Raw genomic sequence first — 18118 nt, forward strand, 5'->3', positions numbered from 1 at the left:
GCCGTAAATCTTGACAAAAACAAACAAGAAAGCTAGCAGGATATAAAGGTCTCTGCATTCAAAAGAGAAATGCAAGCTTCTTCATGCAGGGCTGTGCATATGCAAAAGCTGTAGGAATATGAGACAGAGGACGTAATTAGACAGAGAAGGTCAGCCAAAAAAAAGAAAAGGGAGAAAAAAAAATCATCTCTTCTTCTTCTCCTCGCCATCTTCTTTGCTGCTGTAGTCGCCACATTTGACATGGACGAGAGTCTGCTTGGCAGGACCGCCCTTGTGATCGGCTTCGATGACGAGAGCGGTGAGCTTGCCACCCCTAACGCAACCGGAGTCGAGGCCTTTGCTGTACTGTTTGATCTTGAGACCTGTCTTAGCGTCATGGCCGTAGATGATGGTACTGCGCTGGTCCTTGGGCAAGAACTTCATGTAGTAGTTCCAGTACTGTTTTGAGAAAATAGTTGTTAGCCTGATTCATGAGCAGGAATGACGATGTTTGCCGAAAGCTTACCTTCCACCAGGGAGTGCCGTCGCGTTCGGCGCTCGGGACCTTGGTTTCAAGATCCAGGCTCCGCATGTTCATCACCTGGAACGGGTCTTGTCTCTCGAGGTCAACACCGGGGACGAGGCCTGCATGCGCCACCAAGACCTCGCCCATGCCCTTGATCTGGCCGACCTTCAGGATGACAGGGCACTGCTCAAGCCATTCGATCTGCTTCGCGTCGAACTTCTTTGCGAGCGCCTTATCCTTTTTGTTCCCTCCGTTGCGAGCCTCGTCTTCACTGAGCTGCTTGTTGGAGTTCATGTCGTCTTCGGCAACTTTCATCGCCTTGCGGGATAGTAGGACGCGATCCTCATGGTTACCGCGCACGCACGACGCGTGAACGTCACGGGCGAAGTCAACGACACCCTTTGAGTCAGGACCCTTGGCAATGATATCGCCGGTAAGGACGAGGTGATCGGCGGCGGGGCGGAAGTTGATTTTATTCAGTAGCTCGACCACTGCGAGAAGGCATGATGTCAGTCAATGTTTGCATACTATTTTTAGAAGTTGGGGAAACTCACGCTCAGACTTGCAGCCGTGCACGTCTCCCACCATGATAAGGCGTTGGCTATCGGCAGCAGACGTCGGCAGTAGGCTGGGATCAAGCGTCTTCACGTGAATCATGTCGGTAAAGGCCGGGCGGGCATTGGCGCCAAAGTATCCGTATTTCTGTGGGCCAACCAGGGCATTACTGAGGCTGTTTTGCTCGGCCCAGTAGGGACCCAGGAACCACTTCCACGAGAAGGCCATGAGGATGGTCGCGAGGACAACGGTGAAGATGGCGCGCTGGATGCGGCGAGGAATGCGCTGGGCAGCGATCAGGGTCACTAGCGCGGGTGTGTACCAGTTTTGTTTATCGCGGTAGTAGAAGTCGTCGTCGTCGTCGTCGTCGGCAGTTGAGCTCTTGCGCCACTGGTTCGTGACGTTGTCAATCAGTGGACGGTGCTGCTGCCAGTTGCGGCTGTCGGTTCGCGCGGTGCGGTGGAGCGGAAGCTCGTCGTCGCTGGTCGGTTCATACTCCTTGAAGAGGCCATTGGTGCCTGGGGTCGCCATGTATCTGTAGTCGGCTTTGCGGTAGGGAGGCGGCGAGTAGGCGGAAGCGAGGGTTGCGGACGAGGAGCTGCTGCAGAGCGAGGGACGGCGAGAAGGCTGGGTCGACGGATGCGGGTGAAACGGACTTTTGCAGGAACGGTAGCGCGAGGGCGGGTGCCGCGTGGTGGGTCGGTTGGAGTTGGAGGATGGTTCCTCGTCGGATGAGCGTGCCGGCGGCGCACCAACGAGCGAATGATTGCGCAGCAGGGTCGGGGCTGTACTGATGGCGGGAGCAGGGTGACTTCTTGGCTGGAGATCCGGGGTCGAGGACGGACGACACACGCGGTCGGGGCTGGTGCGCTCTCGACGGCGCTCGGTGAAGGTGTCGTCACCCTCTTCAGGCGTGCAACTCCTTCTGGAAGCCATGGCGCACGGAGGTCGCAGGGCAACGACGCTGTCGGGCTTTTCCAGAACGGGCAAGCGCGGCCTGCGAGGGGAGATGCAGATCGGCCAAGGTGGAGTACCCACCACGCTGCCGGCGCCTAACGATGGTGTTTGGGCAGCGCGGCGAGGTGTGGTTTGGCTTTGTACGCGGGGCGCGTAGCGTGCTCTACTAGCAGAGCCGCGTTCGTCGCTGGCGGGCGGCATGGAGCAGCAAGGGCCGCCCCATTCCATGAAGCCACGCCAAGCCCTAGAGAGTTGTCGGGCCACTGACAGCGCCCACCCGGCCCCGTGCCTGACGGCTACTCAGGCCCAACCCGCGCACGCTGCACTTATCTTTCTCGCGTTCCGCTCTTCCCCTCCGCCTGGGTGCTGGTTCTAGACATGGAGTCGCCCCGCCCCCCGCACAGCCTTTCCAAGATGAAGAGCAAGCACAGCGCTGGCTCCACCGTCTCCAGCATCCGCAGCCTGTCGTCGCGCGACGGCCAGCTGAGCATTGAGAGCGTTTCGTCGCCCTCGTCGCAGCCGCAGTCGTCGAGCGCGCCCCTTGACAATGGCGCGCCCGCCAACCCCAACCGCATGCGCGACAACTTCAAGATCACCGTCATGGGCTCCAAGGGTGTCGGCAAGTCGGAGCTCGTCAGGAAGGTACTACCTGCTCCACCTCGCCCATGCCCCTCCATCGGCTGACCCCTGTCCAATAGTATGCCTACGGACATACGCACTTCCGTTTCAGTCCGGGCGACCGCATCAGCGGCTCCAAGCTCGTCAAGCTCAGCAATGGCGACGATTACATGCTGTCCGTCAACGACACCTTCTCCGTCCACATGGACACGCCCATTGCCGCCCACCAGATCGGCCAGGCCGATGGCGTCATGCTGGTCTTCGCACCCACCTCGCGCGAGAGCATCGACACCGTCATCAACGTCTTCAACTTCATCGCCGCCCAGTTCCGCGACGCCAAGGGCCGCAAGACGCTCCCCGTCGTCTTTGTCGCCAACAAGATCGACCTGGAGCTGCCCGACGAACAATTCGCTAACCTGCAGCGCGGCGCCAATTTCGCCAAAGAGCGCGGCATTCCGTACTTCGAGACGTCGGCACTGACCGAGAAGGGCATTGACGATGCGTTCAGGGGCGTTGCCGAACGCATCGTCGCTGCGAAAAAGGAGAAGCAGAAGGAGCCGGACGATCTGTTCACCAAGTTGAAGCGCAAACTGCAGGGCAAGTGATCTGACTGCCCACCTCACCGTGCCGGCACTGTCTGTGGAATGCCCTTCCCCTCAGCCCCACGCCACTTGGTCCGGCAGGATCTTCCGCATCTCCTTGTCTTTCTGTCTTTCCTATGTTTCGTTACTGTCTTCGTCTGCAAGCGTTGAGCGTTGATACCCCAACTTGGCAGACGCAAATGTTTTCCAGCAGGATCTCGCGAATACCAGGCTGCCGCTCCGTCCTCACCTGAGAACACCCCTCGTAACCGGCCAAGGCTCTATTTCCGTTGATCACGCATTGCTCTGGCCTCTGATCGACACTTATGTAACCATCCTCTTCCGGAAAAACATACGTGGATCCATGACAGAATCGGTTGATCCGAGGCTATTCTAAACTCACACGAAAGGAACATGTATGCTGTGTTAATGAAAGGATGATTCTTGGGAGGTTGTCGGGATTTTCAAAGCCATCGTCAATACTGTCTATCTACTATCAAATAGCTACTTTTTGGAAGAAACTTACGCCACGGGATAGGAGGAGTATATAGGTATAAATAACGCTGTACAGAAGGGTTAATGTTACGCATATGTACGAGAGGGGAATGGGGAGGCGGCGAATTGTGGACTCTTTGGAGGTTTTTGTCCTTTCTGTACCTTTTCATTCATTGCTCTTAACCTCAGAAAAGAAAATCAAGCTCATGATACCCTCGTTGAACAGACAAATCAGAAACAGAAAGTAAACCGGCTAATATCCCGGCCTCCGAAGAGCAGTTTTCCAAATATCGCCATCACTCAACGCTAAACCCCATCTATACAACAGCAACACCGCGACTGAGCTGGCAGCAACAGCGAAAAAGAAAAAGAACCATGATATGTAACAGAAAGCAGACAAACAGGCCCCATTCCCCGCAATGACAACGGTTTAACCTCCGGCACTCTGCGGGAAAGGATCGTGTTGGCGTCGGTTCGGCGGTGACGCCGCGTGGTGTGGCTGTGGAGGAACCGTAGCCGTGTTGTTGTGGCTGGTCTGCGCGCCCGCTAACACTTGCACCTGCAGCAGTTCGGTGCCTCTCCCCCGCGAGAGCTGGATGACTAATGTCACGTGACTTTCAGAATCCGGTAGGGGTTCGCCCGACGCGTTCGGGGAGGGTTGGAGGCGAGCTACAGGCGCACTTATTGTGATAGAGGTCACGTTGTGGAGATAAATTGTTCCAGAACTGGAAGTTATCTGATCAGGTTGATGGTGGTGCCGATGCCTGTGCCACCAAGGGAATAGCTTAGGGTGTTGGCTCTGGAGGGCTGCTGGTAGGCAGTTTTGGTGTTAAAATTCATTGTTGCCGCTGTGATCGGGAACGAAGCTGACGTATGGCGAGCAACCTTTTTTGGATGAAACGTTGTGCTTGATACCCTCGATAGCCGATCTTATTCGTCTCTCCAGCCGGCCCTGGTTAACTGGGACCATGGTGGCTGAGTAAGCAAAAGAGGGAAATTGTTGACGTGCCACCATGAGCTGAAGGTGGGAATCGCCGCAATTTCCGTCAGAGGCCCCATCCCAGGTCGCATTCTACAGCGTGGCATGATGGTGGAGGCCGCACCCTGCATGGGGCACAAGGAGGGGGGAGGGCGGTGCAGATGTTGTAGCACGAGAAGCGGAAGGCTGGACGCTCGAAGGCCAACCATGTCGTGAATTGCGGGGCTTACACCTATATACGAGGCGAAAATCCGTCGTTTTCTTATCGCGAGGCAGACTTTGGAGTTGTCATTGAGATCATTGGTCCAAAGGGGGACTGTCGAACTTGAGAGGGGCAACTAGTTTCAGTATCAAAGCCCAGCCTCGCCGTGAATGTCCAGCACTGCCACGATTGAGATGCACGTCGTCTTTCTGAGTGATTTAGCCAAAGCCCATTGACGCAGCTACAGCCTTATACTGCCGCCTATAGCCTTGCAACTAAGTCGTCCGCATCCGAACACTTAGATGGAAAGATTCGCACCATTTCAACGGCAGGTGCTCCTCGAAGCAAACATGAGTGTGGGTCTTTTTGCTCACTCGTACTGTTCATTCTTTTGAGCTTGTTCATCCATGCATCATCGGGCTTGTGTGGAGGACTGCTGTTGCCTGGAGAGCTGAACTGTCAGATTTGTGTATCCTTGCATTCCGCGTAGCGTCACGATTCCAGCCCTAATCCTCGCTATGAGCCCAATCACGCCCGCCCCGCACGCACAGTAGAACTTATACAAATTACCGGTCTAAGTACGCGAAGGCACTTTTCAAGTCCCAAAATATTACCCACGAAAAGGCTTCCTGTCGCTGTTGAGCCGCTTTAGCATAGCTGTCCAAGTTGTACTCTGCTTTGGGGATATGATCGCTCGTTCCGCCCAATTACTCACTGATAGAAGAAGAAAAAACGAAACCAAAAAATCCAAAATTCTGTGATGCGATATATTATTCCAAACTGAACTCCATTAATCACATTCCCCTCGTCTCAAGGCCAAGTTAGAGGATATTCGATTTGGCTGCATATACCCGGGAAAGCTGTACCATACAAGAAAGTGAGCCTCAAGTCTTGAAAATTTCTTGAAGAGGATGATATGAAGCTGGAACCCCACATGGCCGAGTACGATCCGAATAGAAATATGTGAAATTCTTCCATGTATCAATTTTCATTCCTCCTACCCGACCAAACTCCGTTCATTCGGTGACCTTTTCCAAGTATCCGTAATATACGTGCTATCATGTAAGCACAATCATCAGATTGTTCATGAGTGTGCTTCGTCTTGATTGTGGCCACACTTGCGGTCATGTATCGGGGTTTTGTAGATCGGCTACCGGTCGCGATACCCTCACAGCATTACTGGCGATTACTGCGTAACTTGAGCAGGGCTCTGCACCTGCAAGAAGGTTCGAGCCTCGATCCCTCGCGAACTGGAATGATCCTGGGCAGGCGATAGGGGTGGGGATATTGGCGGGCTGGCCGGAAGGGATAGAAAGCCAGCGGGAGCAGGTATGCTGTTATTAGCGTGCGACGAAGCGCACCTTGCGACTTTGCCGTTTTTTAAATCCTTCTTTCGTACTCTGCGCCAGCAGGAAATAAGTCGTTTCCTCAATGCTAAATTTAGGGCGCACAAATGCGGTTAGATTGTTGCAGTGAGTGAAGGTTGCATGGGGTGGATGACAACAAATGATTGGCTCACCTTTGCAAGGCGCATTTGGCAGTCGCAACTGCTGTTTGAAGTTGCCCACGGCCGAAACTACTCTCATTTCAAATGCACCGGGGGGTGATAAAACCATGGCAAATATTCGAAGAATGCGAACGGATAGGTGCTCTTGTCCATACCGTACGAGGCGTCTGCGTTCTATATGCTTCACAGAGATTTAGCTTCGCATCAAACGAGTGTTGGATGCATTCACGGACTATTGAGTAGTAGGTGAGCGGAAGTTACCGGCTTACCTAGTGTGTATGCGCTTACCTCCAATCACTGTCTCTCGGTTCTAATTGCTACAGCACGCGTGCACCTACCCATCGCTGAGCGTGCCCCTCGAATTTTGTTCATAACACGCACGCCGCCTCTCTAATGTCCAAAAAGCATATTTTCTCACAGCTTATTACTGCTAGTATTAACAAACTACATACTGGCCAATTATATCATCAAAGTAAGCTAGATCAGTAGTCTTCTATCTAATTTTCTATGATCTAAATTCCGTAGGACTCGTTGTCTTTGTTTTAATGCACCGCTAAGAAAAGAAAAATGCCATTTGATTAGCCCGGGGCTTTGCTCGCAACATCAAGGTTGGAACTTCGACCTGAAGATGGGGTTCAAACCATATAGTGCTCCTGTGGGAACTTCTCGAATGTAAGATGCAAGACACAATCCTTGGGGAAACCGTTGGCTCCCAAGGTCCACGATAGTTTTAGATTTTGCCAGGAACTAAGTCTTGCCATTCATGGCTATGGGATTGCTTAATCTTGCAGAAAATGCCGCGCAGGCAATCTCATTTCCAATGATAGTGAGATTATATTCGTATATCGTCACGTATCGCACGTACAAGACGCTCTGAACTGTTTAAACAAAAAAAAGGAAAAGGAAGAAAAAAAAAGGATTAGAATCAGGAAGCGCGATAACCCCGGGTTAATGCGATAAGTTTCCAGTCCGAAGACATCATTAGTGAATTGGCAAAGGTTACTTTTTTAAAGGTCAGCGCATTCGCCATATGCCGACCATGCGCTACGTTGCAACAGTGACGCAGCGCGTGTAGACTGTTCATCCAAATTAAGCGATCGAAGAATGAGTGGAAAGATTGAAGCTGATGTTTGAAGTGGGGCCGGCAAGGAGTCTTGAGTGTGCCTCGACACGTTACCTTACAGCCTTGATCAGCTGCACATGGACTTTTTGTGTGACTCCCAACGAGGCTAGATCGCCAAGTCTGTCTTGTACCCGGGCTATGCAGTGGCGCAGTCTGCATTTGTAAGACCCCATGACCGCATGAGTTCATGCGTTATAGTAGCAGCGGGGCTGAGGGAGGGCAAGCAGCATACAACTGCAACCAGACAATCCGTCTTCAATGCTATTAACCAAGAAACTGCATTTCAAAATAACTTAAACCGAAATTCTCTTACCAACTTTGACAGATTCTCCGTTTTTTCCATGAATCAAGCAGAAAATTACGCGCAGACTTTGGAAGAGGTGGAGCAAGGCAACGAACCACAGGATCTTCAGGCGCAGAGATTGTGGAGGGAATTTGCTGATGGTTATCCGCGTTTCTCAGCCTTCCTTGTTGACGACCCGGACAAAACCGGTACCATATTTCGCAGGTTCGATCGAACTTCAGCACGGAACCTTCTCTACCTTGAAAATGAGTTGAGCTCTCTTGAAGCTCGACTGGACGGCTTAGAAGACGAATGCGACCATGACTTGTCAACCCGGGCCTATGTTCGCAATTGGGCTGCTCTCAATGAAGCTGCGGATAATGGCGAGGTCAAAGCCGTAAAAATCCGGAGTCTTGTGATCGGCATTAGAGAAAAAGTCAAAGAATACCGTAAGCGCTTTCGTCTCTAATTTTCCTATGAGCTCATCACTGACGATGATGAATGGACCCAGACGAAGCGCTCATACGACTCAATCAAGTCTTGTCTTTGACTTCTCCTGAGCGTCGAGCACTGAAGGCCACCCGAAACGTTTTTGCCAAAGGCGCGAACTGGAGAGCCTCACCGGAGACCATGATTACTGACAGGCTCAGCAAACATCTGAGTGAGGAGAATGAGCGAGATCTGTGCGCTCTGAGGAAAGTCCCTGAATCGGATCGCCTCACAAGGCTTTTCGAAGGAAAGCTTGCATTTCTCTTTCGAGTACTTCACCTGACATTTTGAGACTGCAAATATTGGCTGACATGCACCCAGGAAAAAATCAACGGCCAATATGTTGACTATGTAAGGCATCAAACTGTTGAGAGAGTAGTCAGCGCAATAAGTTCTATCTTAGCTGCCATATTTTTAATTGGTGCTGTACTCGGACTGTACTTCGTGGAATCACAAAACGCTCGGCTTGGGATGTTGTGTGGGTTGACGATTGCCTTTGCCGGATCTTTGGCGCTGCTCACGAATGCAAGGCGTCAAGAAGTCTTTGCTGCAACAGCTGCGTAAGTGACATCAGTTCTTCGGTAGCGCTCGTATCTGTTAACACCCAACAGCTATGCTGCCGTTCTCGTGGTATTTCTGAGCGGGGATTTTGCTCAGAATGCAGGTGCATCAACCGCATCTCCAACTGCACGATCCGTAGTTACTGTGACCTCAACCATCTTTACATCTGCTACTACACGCGTATGATTGGGCCGAAAGAGTATGATGATGGAATATGAGGATGTATATACAAACGTGGATTCGAATGGCTGGGATCTGTATTGCCTCCTTGAATGCGTTGATAGTGCAACAGTGTTACTCTGCGTCCAACGGCTTTTGTGCGTAGACAACATACCTGATCTTGTTAGCGAATGCACTATGTTGTTCAGTCCGATGCACTCACATATCATGTTGCGGATGTATGGCCCGGTTCTTAAGCTCCTTCCTCAGTTCAGCAACATGCACCTCAACCTCTTCCTTCTTCCATCCCCTAAGGCCAGTCAAGATGCGCATGGAGAATCCCTCCAGTCCGTCCGCAAAGTTCGCAAGGTTAAACAAACCAACTTGTTTCTGCGGCCCGAATCAGCAACCGCCACCACTGCTTCACAGTGACAAATTCCTGCCAAACACTCAACCTACCATCGTCTTATCTTTCGGCCAGCTCCCAACCGGGAACGAAAACCGCTCATTATGCACATCCTCAAACCCCGCCTCCCTCACCCAGCCCGCCAGCTTCGCGCCGGGCTCGGGCTCGACGCCCATGGTGCGCATCCCCTCCGTTGTCTCCGTGAGGTAGCGGGTGAGGTACGAGTCCTTGGCCAGCGAGCCGTCGGTCGAGTAGACCTGCATGGTGAAGTCCTGCAGCTCGATCCAGCCGCCGGGCCTGAGGTACTTGAAGCACTTGGCCACCAGCGCCGGCCAGTCGCGCACGGCGCCGAGCAGGTAGCGCGCGTGGATGAAGTCGAACTTCTGCGTGTATGTCCATTCGTCTTCGATGTCGTCGACTTCGAAGCGTACGTTGGGCGGCACGAACGGGGGTTGGATGGGGCTGAGGTCGTTGCCGAGGATCTGGTGGACGGCGGAGGAAGGTCAGTTGGGGTTTGTAGGCGGGTGGGTGGGTGGGTAGGTTGGGGGAGTGGAGTTGTTACTCTTGCGCTCTCGTATTCGTCGCCTGCGGTCGTTCATTCGTTAGCGTTTGGCGTTTGTTTGTTTGGTGGCGGAGTTGAGGTTTCTTACCCATCTGAATTGCCCAGATGCCGGTTCCTGTTTTATTTTGTATGAGAAAAGCTCAGTAAATCTTGTAGGGCCACCGCGCTCGTACCTGTTCCAAGATCCAAAACTTCCTGCACGTCTTTCTTGATTGGAGCCAGGTGTAGCTTGCCGCCGAGGCGGAGGGTAATCATATGGTGGACAAGGTCCAGTCGGTCGTTTTCATCCTGCATTGCATATATAAGCATACTTGATAGTTTCCACGCCGTGGTGGCTAACCTCGTCATTGGGTGCGAAGTACACTACAAAGGTAGCATTAGTAGCAGATGGCAAGATATGCAGCGAGAGTCCATACTTGTGCTGTCCTTCTTGAAACTGTGATACCGACGGCCATTTTCGTATTCGTAGTCCGTGATTGAAGAGCTCAGTGACGACGTGCTCGGCCTGTGATAGCGTTGTCAGACAACCTCGTTGCTATCTCGCGTGGCAGTGGCAGGGGTATGTGGGGGTGAATTGTGGGGAATGGACGCACAGGTCTTCTTCGTATGAAGAATCCGTCTCGTCGGTTACCTAGTCAAAAGGCCAAGTTGTCAGTACCATGTTGCACAAGGAATGACAAATACTTACGTCTTCAGCCTCGATGTGCTGAGGGGCAGGATTCTCGGTCGGGTGACACATGGCTGGCTGTCCCAGGAGTCTTTTACGGGTAGAAAGCGGTTTACTGTTTGGGAAAGGACGCGACGAGAAGGTCGGAAGGAGTGAGACTCGACCCGGGCGGGCGGTCGCCCCAACCTGCTCACTTAAGTAGGCAGCTGTGCCGCATGCGCTTGAGTTGGCAGGTCCGATGCTCCTGTGGGCCAACGTAACATATCCGACGAAATCCCTGCGTGGATCCTCGGAAACACACCGCAAAAGGGAGTACAAATACATGGATAGGCTTAATATGGATCGGATCATGTCTCACGACTCGGCATCTTTTTATGTCAACACAGGCGATGGACTCAATGTTAGGATCAAAACATCCTCTTGAATGTGCGATGCAACGACTGACCAGACATAAAAAAAAAAGAAAGGAAAGGAAAGATTACTCGCCTCGAAACAATCTAGACAGATACCGCCCCAGCATTTTGCTTTCCTTAAATCTAACGAATCATTCTAGAAAAAGAAAAAGAAAAAGAAAAAGAAAAAGAAAAAGAAAAAGAAAAAGAAAAAGCACTGGGTTGATCTCTACAAAGTACTTATCGTCCCACAACTCGGGTGCTGGCTTGGTTCAAATATGTATGAAGAAAAGTTTGCCACAACACCTAGATTTTAAGCGTCAGATCAAGCGTGAACACACCCCTTACACGCAAATCCCCGGGACTAGCGTTGCTGATGAATTCTTCTCCGAGCCAGCGCTGACCTTCCGGATCACCAGTTTAGGCTTATCGTGGCCTTGATCTGAAGACTGCTTGAAAAGGGACAATGGCCGTTCGTTTAAATCGAGGCAATGCTCGTGATCGCCAGACACAGCCCATAAAGAATACTGCCTCCAGTCCTCATCGATGTCGTATTCTTTGAGCCCGGACAGTAAGATCTTGTAAGCAGGATCATCGACGGAGACGCGGCAGTTCTTGTAAACTTCGAATCGTTCGCTCTCTTCTGGATATGATAGATCTGAATTAGGCTCTTCCCAGACTGGATCCGTAAGAGGAGATGGTGGCGGCAGTGGTGAAGACGATGGCGAAACCGTCAGAGCTGGGAAATGAACGGCTGGATCCCTCGAAGTTGGAGATTCCCCATGAAAACTAGAGTTTTCATAATCTCCTTGGGCGCCCGATGGCTGGACGAGTGAATGGTGGAAGCGGGTGGGGCTTGCCATTTTGTCCAGGAAGATTCTCGCAGCCTCTGCCCGCTCTAGATCAGGCAGATTGCCCATCCATTCCTGAAAGGCTTCAGCTGCTTCATAAAAGTATCCAACAGTCATCTCAACATGCGTTGTATCTTCGAGGTCTTCAAGACTTGAGCTGTCGGAATTGTCTTGGCGGGTTTCAACATTCGGCTGCAATGGAGCCTGAAAAATGCCATCGAAAATTTGGGTCGTCCGTCGCGAGTGCCTGGAGTCGGATGAGCTCGATGAAGGTAATCCATCGAGCGGCGCGTCCAGATTATCGAGCAACGCTGAAGAGCGCCATCTCCTCAGGTTGAGCTGTTCAGAGGACAGCCAAAGAGAATTTCTTACAGGTACGTTCGAGAGCTTGGAATCATGGATCCCCTTCGAAAGTCTGAAGATGAGGGTTCTTGCTCTACTTTCTCGTAGACTCTCCAGCTGTTCTCGCACAGATTCGACTAACGGGGATATTTTTTTGGAAGAGGACGTTGTGTGGGAGCTTGGAGGATACTCGCTTTTGTCCATCGGAGACAATTGAAAGTAGTCCTCAAGTAGAGTAAGCTCTTGTGCAGCAACCTGCTTCTCAAGGTCCGCCAGATCTGCAATGGAGGCTCTGTGTGCAAGTTCCAAGCTATTGACAAGAGCCTCTTGCTGCGCGTCACTCCCTGGACCAACAGCGCTAATAGTTGACGTCCTAAAACGTCAGTAAAGGACAAATTTCTTTTGCGGAGGTAATTTACCTGCGCTTGTTTATTCGTCGAGCCCAATCGAGGCTCGTCAGCATGAGATGAAGGGTGGTTTTGTAAGATCCGATGCTTGCTCGGAGGTACAAAATTCTGGGCTTTGAAAGTGCCCACTTGATCCTTTCGGTCCACTTGGAATTGTTGTCTCTGGAATGGCCAATGTATCGTTCAAGTTCTTGTACAAGCTCGGTGATCTCGATGAACATCTTCAGACACCTCTCGTTCATCTCTTCGGCAACATTTGCGCATGGCGCGATCGATGCCACGTCCGCTTCTTCGAGCGTGGTTCCGAGCAAGTGGAGAATGGCGCAAAAATGGGAAATATCGTTTCCTATTTGCTTCGCATCTTTGGCGGCTGGGCCTACCGCGTCGGCGAACTGGTAGAGCGTGAGAGAGACATTGGCGCCGGCAGCGGCAATGCCAACGATGCTTGCGGCGATGCTGAGGGGATCTGCCATGTCAAGATAAGGGGGAGTGAACTGCTTCAGATGTCCATGAGATCATTCGGAAGGGGTGCCTCTTGCTTATGAGCTTTCGAACAGTGGCAGCTAACACGAGGCTGAGAAGGACTCAGCCGCATACTTCTGCACGCCATACGCAGCCAGTCAGCCTCGCTAAGCTTTGGCGCTCCGATATTCTCAGCTCAGCTGGGTTCTAATGGCCGGGTAGCATCCGTTTTTGGGATTTCGCACCGTGGCGACGGAGAAGATCGGGTAACACCTGCCCATTTCGGTCGTGCTTAAAGAAAGGTCACGTTTGAGGCTGCCCAGCGAATATTATGAGAGGGCTGTACCATCCACGCACCTCAGATACCGCAATGACTGCACACATTTCTTAAGCTGTTAACATTTCGTAGGTTCTGTTAAGGCTGTCCTGCCACTGTACAAGAAAGAAAGCATGCTTATCACATCGCACGAAAGCTTTCTGGTGCAATCTATCGGCTGCTGACGCGGCGCTTACGGGAATGTGTTGCTGCCGAGGACTAGCGTGAATTTGTTTTTCTCCATGCCAGACACCTGCCATGCCAGACACCTGCAGGAGCGAGTAAGTTGTTGAAGCAATTTTTCAGATGTAAATGTGAAATTTGTAAAGATACATTCACGTCCAGCTGAGGCGATAGTTTCTAGTTTCTACTACCTACAAAATCTGTAATGAGTTTCAATAAGGGGGGTGATTCTGCCTCCGCATGAAACTCGGAAACAGATGGACAGGGGTGTATTTCAGCTGAGGGACAGCGCATATTTATTCTTCGCTCATTTAATGGATGGTTGGGGCGGTGTTCGTACGTAAATGATGTGGAATACCAATAATAGAGTTACGTCCAGGCGACAGCTTCCGCTATTCACTTATGTTGCTCCTCACAGAGAATTTGCTATGCCATAGATATCATCGCGTATTCTATAGCCCCATAATCCTTCGCGCCAGCCTTCAGCTGTAATGTGACCCTTCTGTACGTTGATCCTTGTAAGCGCTACTTATGATGGTCCGGGGAAGGTTCCGCCTTGGCATCAAGCACTAGTTGTCATATCTTTGTTTCAACGACAACAAAGATGTAACAATTAGCAATCACGGACTTTATTCTTATAAGAGTCATACACCCAATGCGCCCAATCAAAATGCTTTTAATTCATATTTCCCACCACCAGTACCATCATATCCCCGCCCAACCTATCACATCATACACAGCATCCAATCAAACCAGTAGAAATATTACTGCGCCCCTTCTGATCCCCAGATTCAAAGAGTATATATATAGGGAAAGTATCCCTATCTGAGCTCGCAATGGCCCCACCATTACCGCTCTCTGGCCGCAAGTCACTCGGCGTCGTCAGCGCCGACATCGCCGAACATGAAAATGGGCGATATTGGAAGGCATGGAAGCACTAACACATGGACGGACACTCATGACATCGTATTGCCGCAAGGAGGGCCGCTCTCGACGCTCTATGTCCCTGGGTGAAAGAGATACTGGGATCTCATGGTGCCAGAGACGGGCGAGCCGCCGTAACTTTGTATTGGTATTTTTCCTGCACTTTCTGCGGCGCATTTAAAGAACCTTCACGCAATGTATTATTACCCAGCCGGCATCCCCTTAATAATTAGAAAATACAGGGATGTAGAGGTTACAGTGTCGGATGCCGGCTGCGCGCTGACTACGAGTAAAGTTCGTTGGGAACAATTTTTCCTACAGGCCCAGACGATACGCCGGCACGTCGGAACAATTCTCCTTGTCCCACTACAGAAAATTGATTAGTATCTTCTTTCTGATGCTGGAGAAGATGTGTTCAAGATAGACTCATGGTACACAGCGGAGTATCAAGGAACCTTTCCCAGGAAGGAAATATAGTACGGGGGATATTGATTTTAATGCGGTGCCATTCAGTCAAGGGTAGCGGGAGACTGAAGACTGATAAATGAAGAGATTGAGAATGAATAGAAAAACACTTACAATCCCCCCATTTAATATTCCCGTCGTCATTGAACTCCTCCAGGCGGGTTGTGGACGCACAAAGCACCCTGATCGACCCGTACATCTGCGGAATGAAGCCTTCGCGACGGTACGAAAAGGTGCGCCAGCAAACGATGGTCATGATGATCAGCATCGCAGTGGAGCCGAAAAGACCATTCGGCACGCACGTTGCCTGCATGTGAGCGCTTAGTCAGGTCCATCAATTGAATTTGAGTTTTCCTTCGAATTACCGTGTATTTTGAAAAGGATTGGTATGGCGTCTCATATATTATTTCTTCCGCCTGCATCGAGAGACCCAGGAGCCAGTGCATGATGATGCTATAGGTCATGGTCGGGATGAGGATGCGTTTCGGAAGCTGGAACAAGTAAGATTGATTAAAGGGCCGGCCTTTGACGATAGTGCAGCGCAGTCGGCCACCATACTTTTCAAGCTTTCCCCAGTCGAACTCCATGGAGATGAGGGTAAGGTTGTAGATGAGTAGCAGGTAAATAGTCGAGTAGACAAACTGTAGGCCGTTGGCGATGAAATAGGAAGCGATCTCGCTGCTGATCTGGTTAGGCGCCAGCTCGGCCAGCCGATTGCCCTTGGAAAAATATGCTGCCAGGCTGACGTATGGCCTTCTCGGGTTACTTCTGTTGTACATCATGTCCCAATCACCGCCGACGCCAATACCAAACATGATTGACCATGCTACAGATCCGAGTGACATGATGCACAAGAGAAGAATCTGGGTCAATGCAGTCTGGCCAAGTGTCCCGAGGAAAGCTCTCTTCCGTTTCATGGCCAGCGTTGGCCACGGTAGCTTCGTATGGTTGTAGACGAGGTTGAACTTTTTGCATTTTTGGCAGTGGCCCAGCTCCTCTCCTGTATCCGATGGCTCTGGATCCTTACAGTGCTTGTGACAGATATGCTTGATCTGTCGTCGGTGGAAGTCTCCTTTGCCCGTCATGCATTCGCCATGAACCTGAAGTCGAGGATATAGCGAAGAAGCAACAAGCACATCTCCAAAAGTTAGAAGATGTGACTTGACTTGGCCACGCGAGGCATGCATGGTGAGGACCATATAGATAGCCTTGGCCAGCAGGCATCCTGTTAGGATGAAGGCGGGCATCATGCGCAGTACAAGCGCACAATCGCCTCCATCGTCAGATCCGGATGTGATGAGGCACCTTAGGTAAGTCGCAGTGCAATTTGCCGAGTGAGTTGCATTTCTCTCGCTACACTGGCTTTCGTCGTACCAGATTTTTACGGAATTTCCAGTTGCATCAGTGTCTCCAAAATACCCCTCCCAGTCGTCGAGCGTGGAGGTTTTATTAGCCGCCAGACTTTTGAGAGAGCCTTGTTCGAATGCGGTTGTGCAAGCAGTATTGGGGGCGAGGGAGCGGGAATAGTCTTCTATGTAGTAGCCGATGTCGGTATACCAATACGAAATGTTCGCAATGGGCTCGTATGACACTTTCGGGGTTGTTCGATAGGTCGATGTACCCACGAGAGAATTGGCAAGCAAATGTATAGGCTGCGACGGGTCAGTGGGTTTATTCACGCGGAACAAAGCGGCGATAGGGTACCATAGAAGTGAGTATGAGGAACGACCAGCGAAGCCAAGATTGCCAGCGACCTGTGCGTTTGTAGTCGATGGCAAAGGGCGAGTTTGTGCCTACACGGCAGTCGCCGAATCTTGACAGCATGTATGGAAGGTCATCGATTCGCAGGGCGGTTGCAAGCTGCTGGTACGTATTTGACATGCCGAGGATCATGGTTGATGCGACGTTGATTAGGAACTTCAGAGCCTACGCGGTGGTCAGGACTAAGTAGACAGGTGCGGGAGGTGGTTGGTCACACTTGATAGCCGGGCTCTATTGACTTGCACGTGCCCCTCTCGAAGGCAATTGATGTAGAGTTAGGGTTTTGCCTGACATGTTCGGAGAAGGCCGGTGAGGTGGAGATGCAGACAAGGAGCATAGTAAGCGCAAAAGCGGAGGTGAGGGCGGCCATGCCGCAGAGACTGCGATCCACCAGCATCTCTTGTTTCCACCAGCTAGTACCTCCTCGAGTGGCCTCTCTCTCCTCGGGCATTTCACTATTTGCTCTTGTGAGCGACCATGATTCGGCTGCATCTCTGCCGTCGACACCGTTGAGTGACTTGGCGGTGCTGTCTCGTCTGCCTTCTTCGGCTTTCTCGACAGAGCCTTTGGATTCAACTGCAGGGTTCGCCAAACTTCACGAGATGATCAGCAACATGGCATCTTTCAAGTAGAAAACATAGCGTACCGGCTGAACTCGAGATGAGCCCTTGGGTCTCGACGCCGCGTCAAGTTGGACTTGAGGCTCGAAAACATGGTGGTTGCATCAGTCGCATCGGTGGAGAAAGCCAGAGTCCAAGGGAAACATAGAAGAGAGAAAGTCGCAGGGTCGTCTCCTGAAGCCGGGCACAACCTTGTTTTCGCGTTGGCCCCCAACTTTTGCAACACATTGATAGGCGTGTACTAGGATATCTTCTGCGGCTCCGCGACTCATTGCAACTCCTAATGTTCTTGGCGATCCTTCATACGCGTAAAACTATTTTTGAAGCCAACACTGCATTCCAAGTTTGGGCTAGGCTGGAATGAGAATGGCGGGAAGATTTGTTTGTGGGCAGAGAATCCGTGATCCGGATGCAGCATTGCGTCACCGACATGGACGCACATTTCCTGAAGGATTCGGGATCGTCGTTCCCCCGCCGTCTCAACAACGTTCTGAGGTGTGTGGCGTTCAAGACGGTCGCCCTTCCCTGAGCTGACCGTCGTGCCTGGCGCTTAGCTCGCTCGGCTAAATAAACTTTCAATCCACCCCAGCTTCCTCTTCCTTTAGTTTCTGATAGCAGGCATCTATGTCCTGGTGATGGTCGAGATACAAGTTCTCTATGCTGGCCTAATTCCTTGCTGCAAAGTCTTAACCCCAGTCTGGATAGAAGTTTCAAAGAAGAGAGCAGAAGCAAGCAAATACAATAAA

The 18118-nt window shown here is 51.4% G+C and overlaps 5 protein-coding genes across 5 annotated transcripts; 1 reads left to right on the forward strand and 4 right to left on the reverse strand.

The window, feature by feature from the left end:
- Positions 1–183: 183 nt before the first annotated feature.
- On the reverse strand, positions 184–1996 carry LTHEOB_1160 (Ser thr protein phosphatase family; the record flags this gene model as incomplete). Its single annotated transcript, XM_035508374.1, has 3 exons — positions 184–438; positions 506–996; positions 1060–1996. The coding sequence occupies 3 exons, from the start codon at positions 1994–1996 to the stop codon at positions 184–186; spliced, it is 1683 nt and encodes a 560-aa protein (XP_035367507.1).
- Positions 1997–2431: 435 nt separating this feature from the next.
- LTHEOB_1161 (Ras GTPAse) lies at positions 2432–3240 on the forward strand (the record flags this gene model as incomplete). The annotated part of the gene is made up of 2 exons (XM_035508385.1): positions 2432–2659; positions 2716–3240. The coding sequence occupies 2 exons, from the start codon at positions 2432–2434 to the stop codon at positions 3238–3240; spliced, it is 753 nt and encodes a 250-aa protein (XP_035367508.1).
- A 5909-nt stretch (positions 3241–9149) lies between these two features.
- On the reverse strand, positions 9150–10721 carry LTHEOB_1162 (Methyltransferase type 11; the record flags this gene model as incomplete). The annotated part of the gene is made up of 10 exons (XM_035508396.1): positions 9150–9189; positions 9238–9404; positions 9474–9902; positions 9983–10005; positions 10071–10097; positions 10156–10270; positions 10323–10345; positions 10399–10487; positions 10576–10613; positions 10671–10721. 10 exons carry the CDS (start codon positions 10719–10721, stop codon positions 9150–9152), a joined length of 1002 nt encoding a protein of 333 aa, XP_035367509.1.
- Positions 10722–11385: 664 nt separating this feature from the next.
- LTHEOB_1163 (MAPKKK cascade protein kinase regulator ste50) lies at positions 11386–13114 on the reverse strand (the record flags this gene model as incomplete). The annotated part of the gene is made up of 2 exons (XM_035508407.1): positions 11386–12607; positions 12654–13114. The coding sequence occupies 2 exons, from the start codon at positions 13112–13114 to the stop codon at positions 11386–11388; spliced, it is 1683 nt and encodes a 560-aa protein (XP_035367510.1).
- A 1925-nt stretch (positions 13115–15039) lies between these two features.
- On the reverse strand, positions 15040–17466 carry LTHEOB_1164 (Nad-binding protein; the record flags this gene model as incomplete). The annotated part of the gene is made up of 6 exons (XM_035508418.1): positions 15040–15056; positions 15106–15298; positions 15357–16643; positions 16696–16917; positions 16970–17345; positions 17399–17466. 6 exons carry the CDS (start codon positions 17464–17466, stop codon positions 15040–15042), a joined length of 2163 nt encoding a protein of 720 aa, XP_035367511.1.
- Positions 17467–18118: the final 652 nt, after the last annotated feature.

The sequence above is a fragment of the Lasiodiplodia theobromae genome (assembly GCF_012971845.1).
Source record: "Lasiodiplodia theobromae strain AM2As chromosome Unknown scaffold_3, whole genome shotgun sequence".
Classification (NCBI taxonomy): Eukaryota; Fungi; Ascomycota; class Dothideomycetes; order Botryosphaeriales; family Botryosphaeriaceae; genus Lasiodiplodia; species Lasiodiplodia theobromae.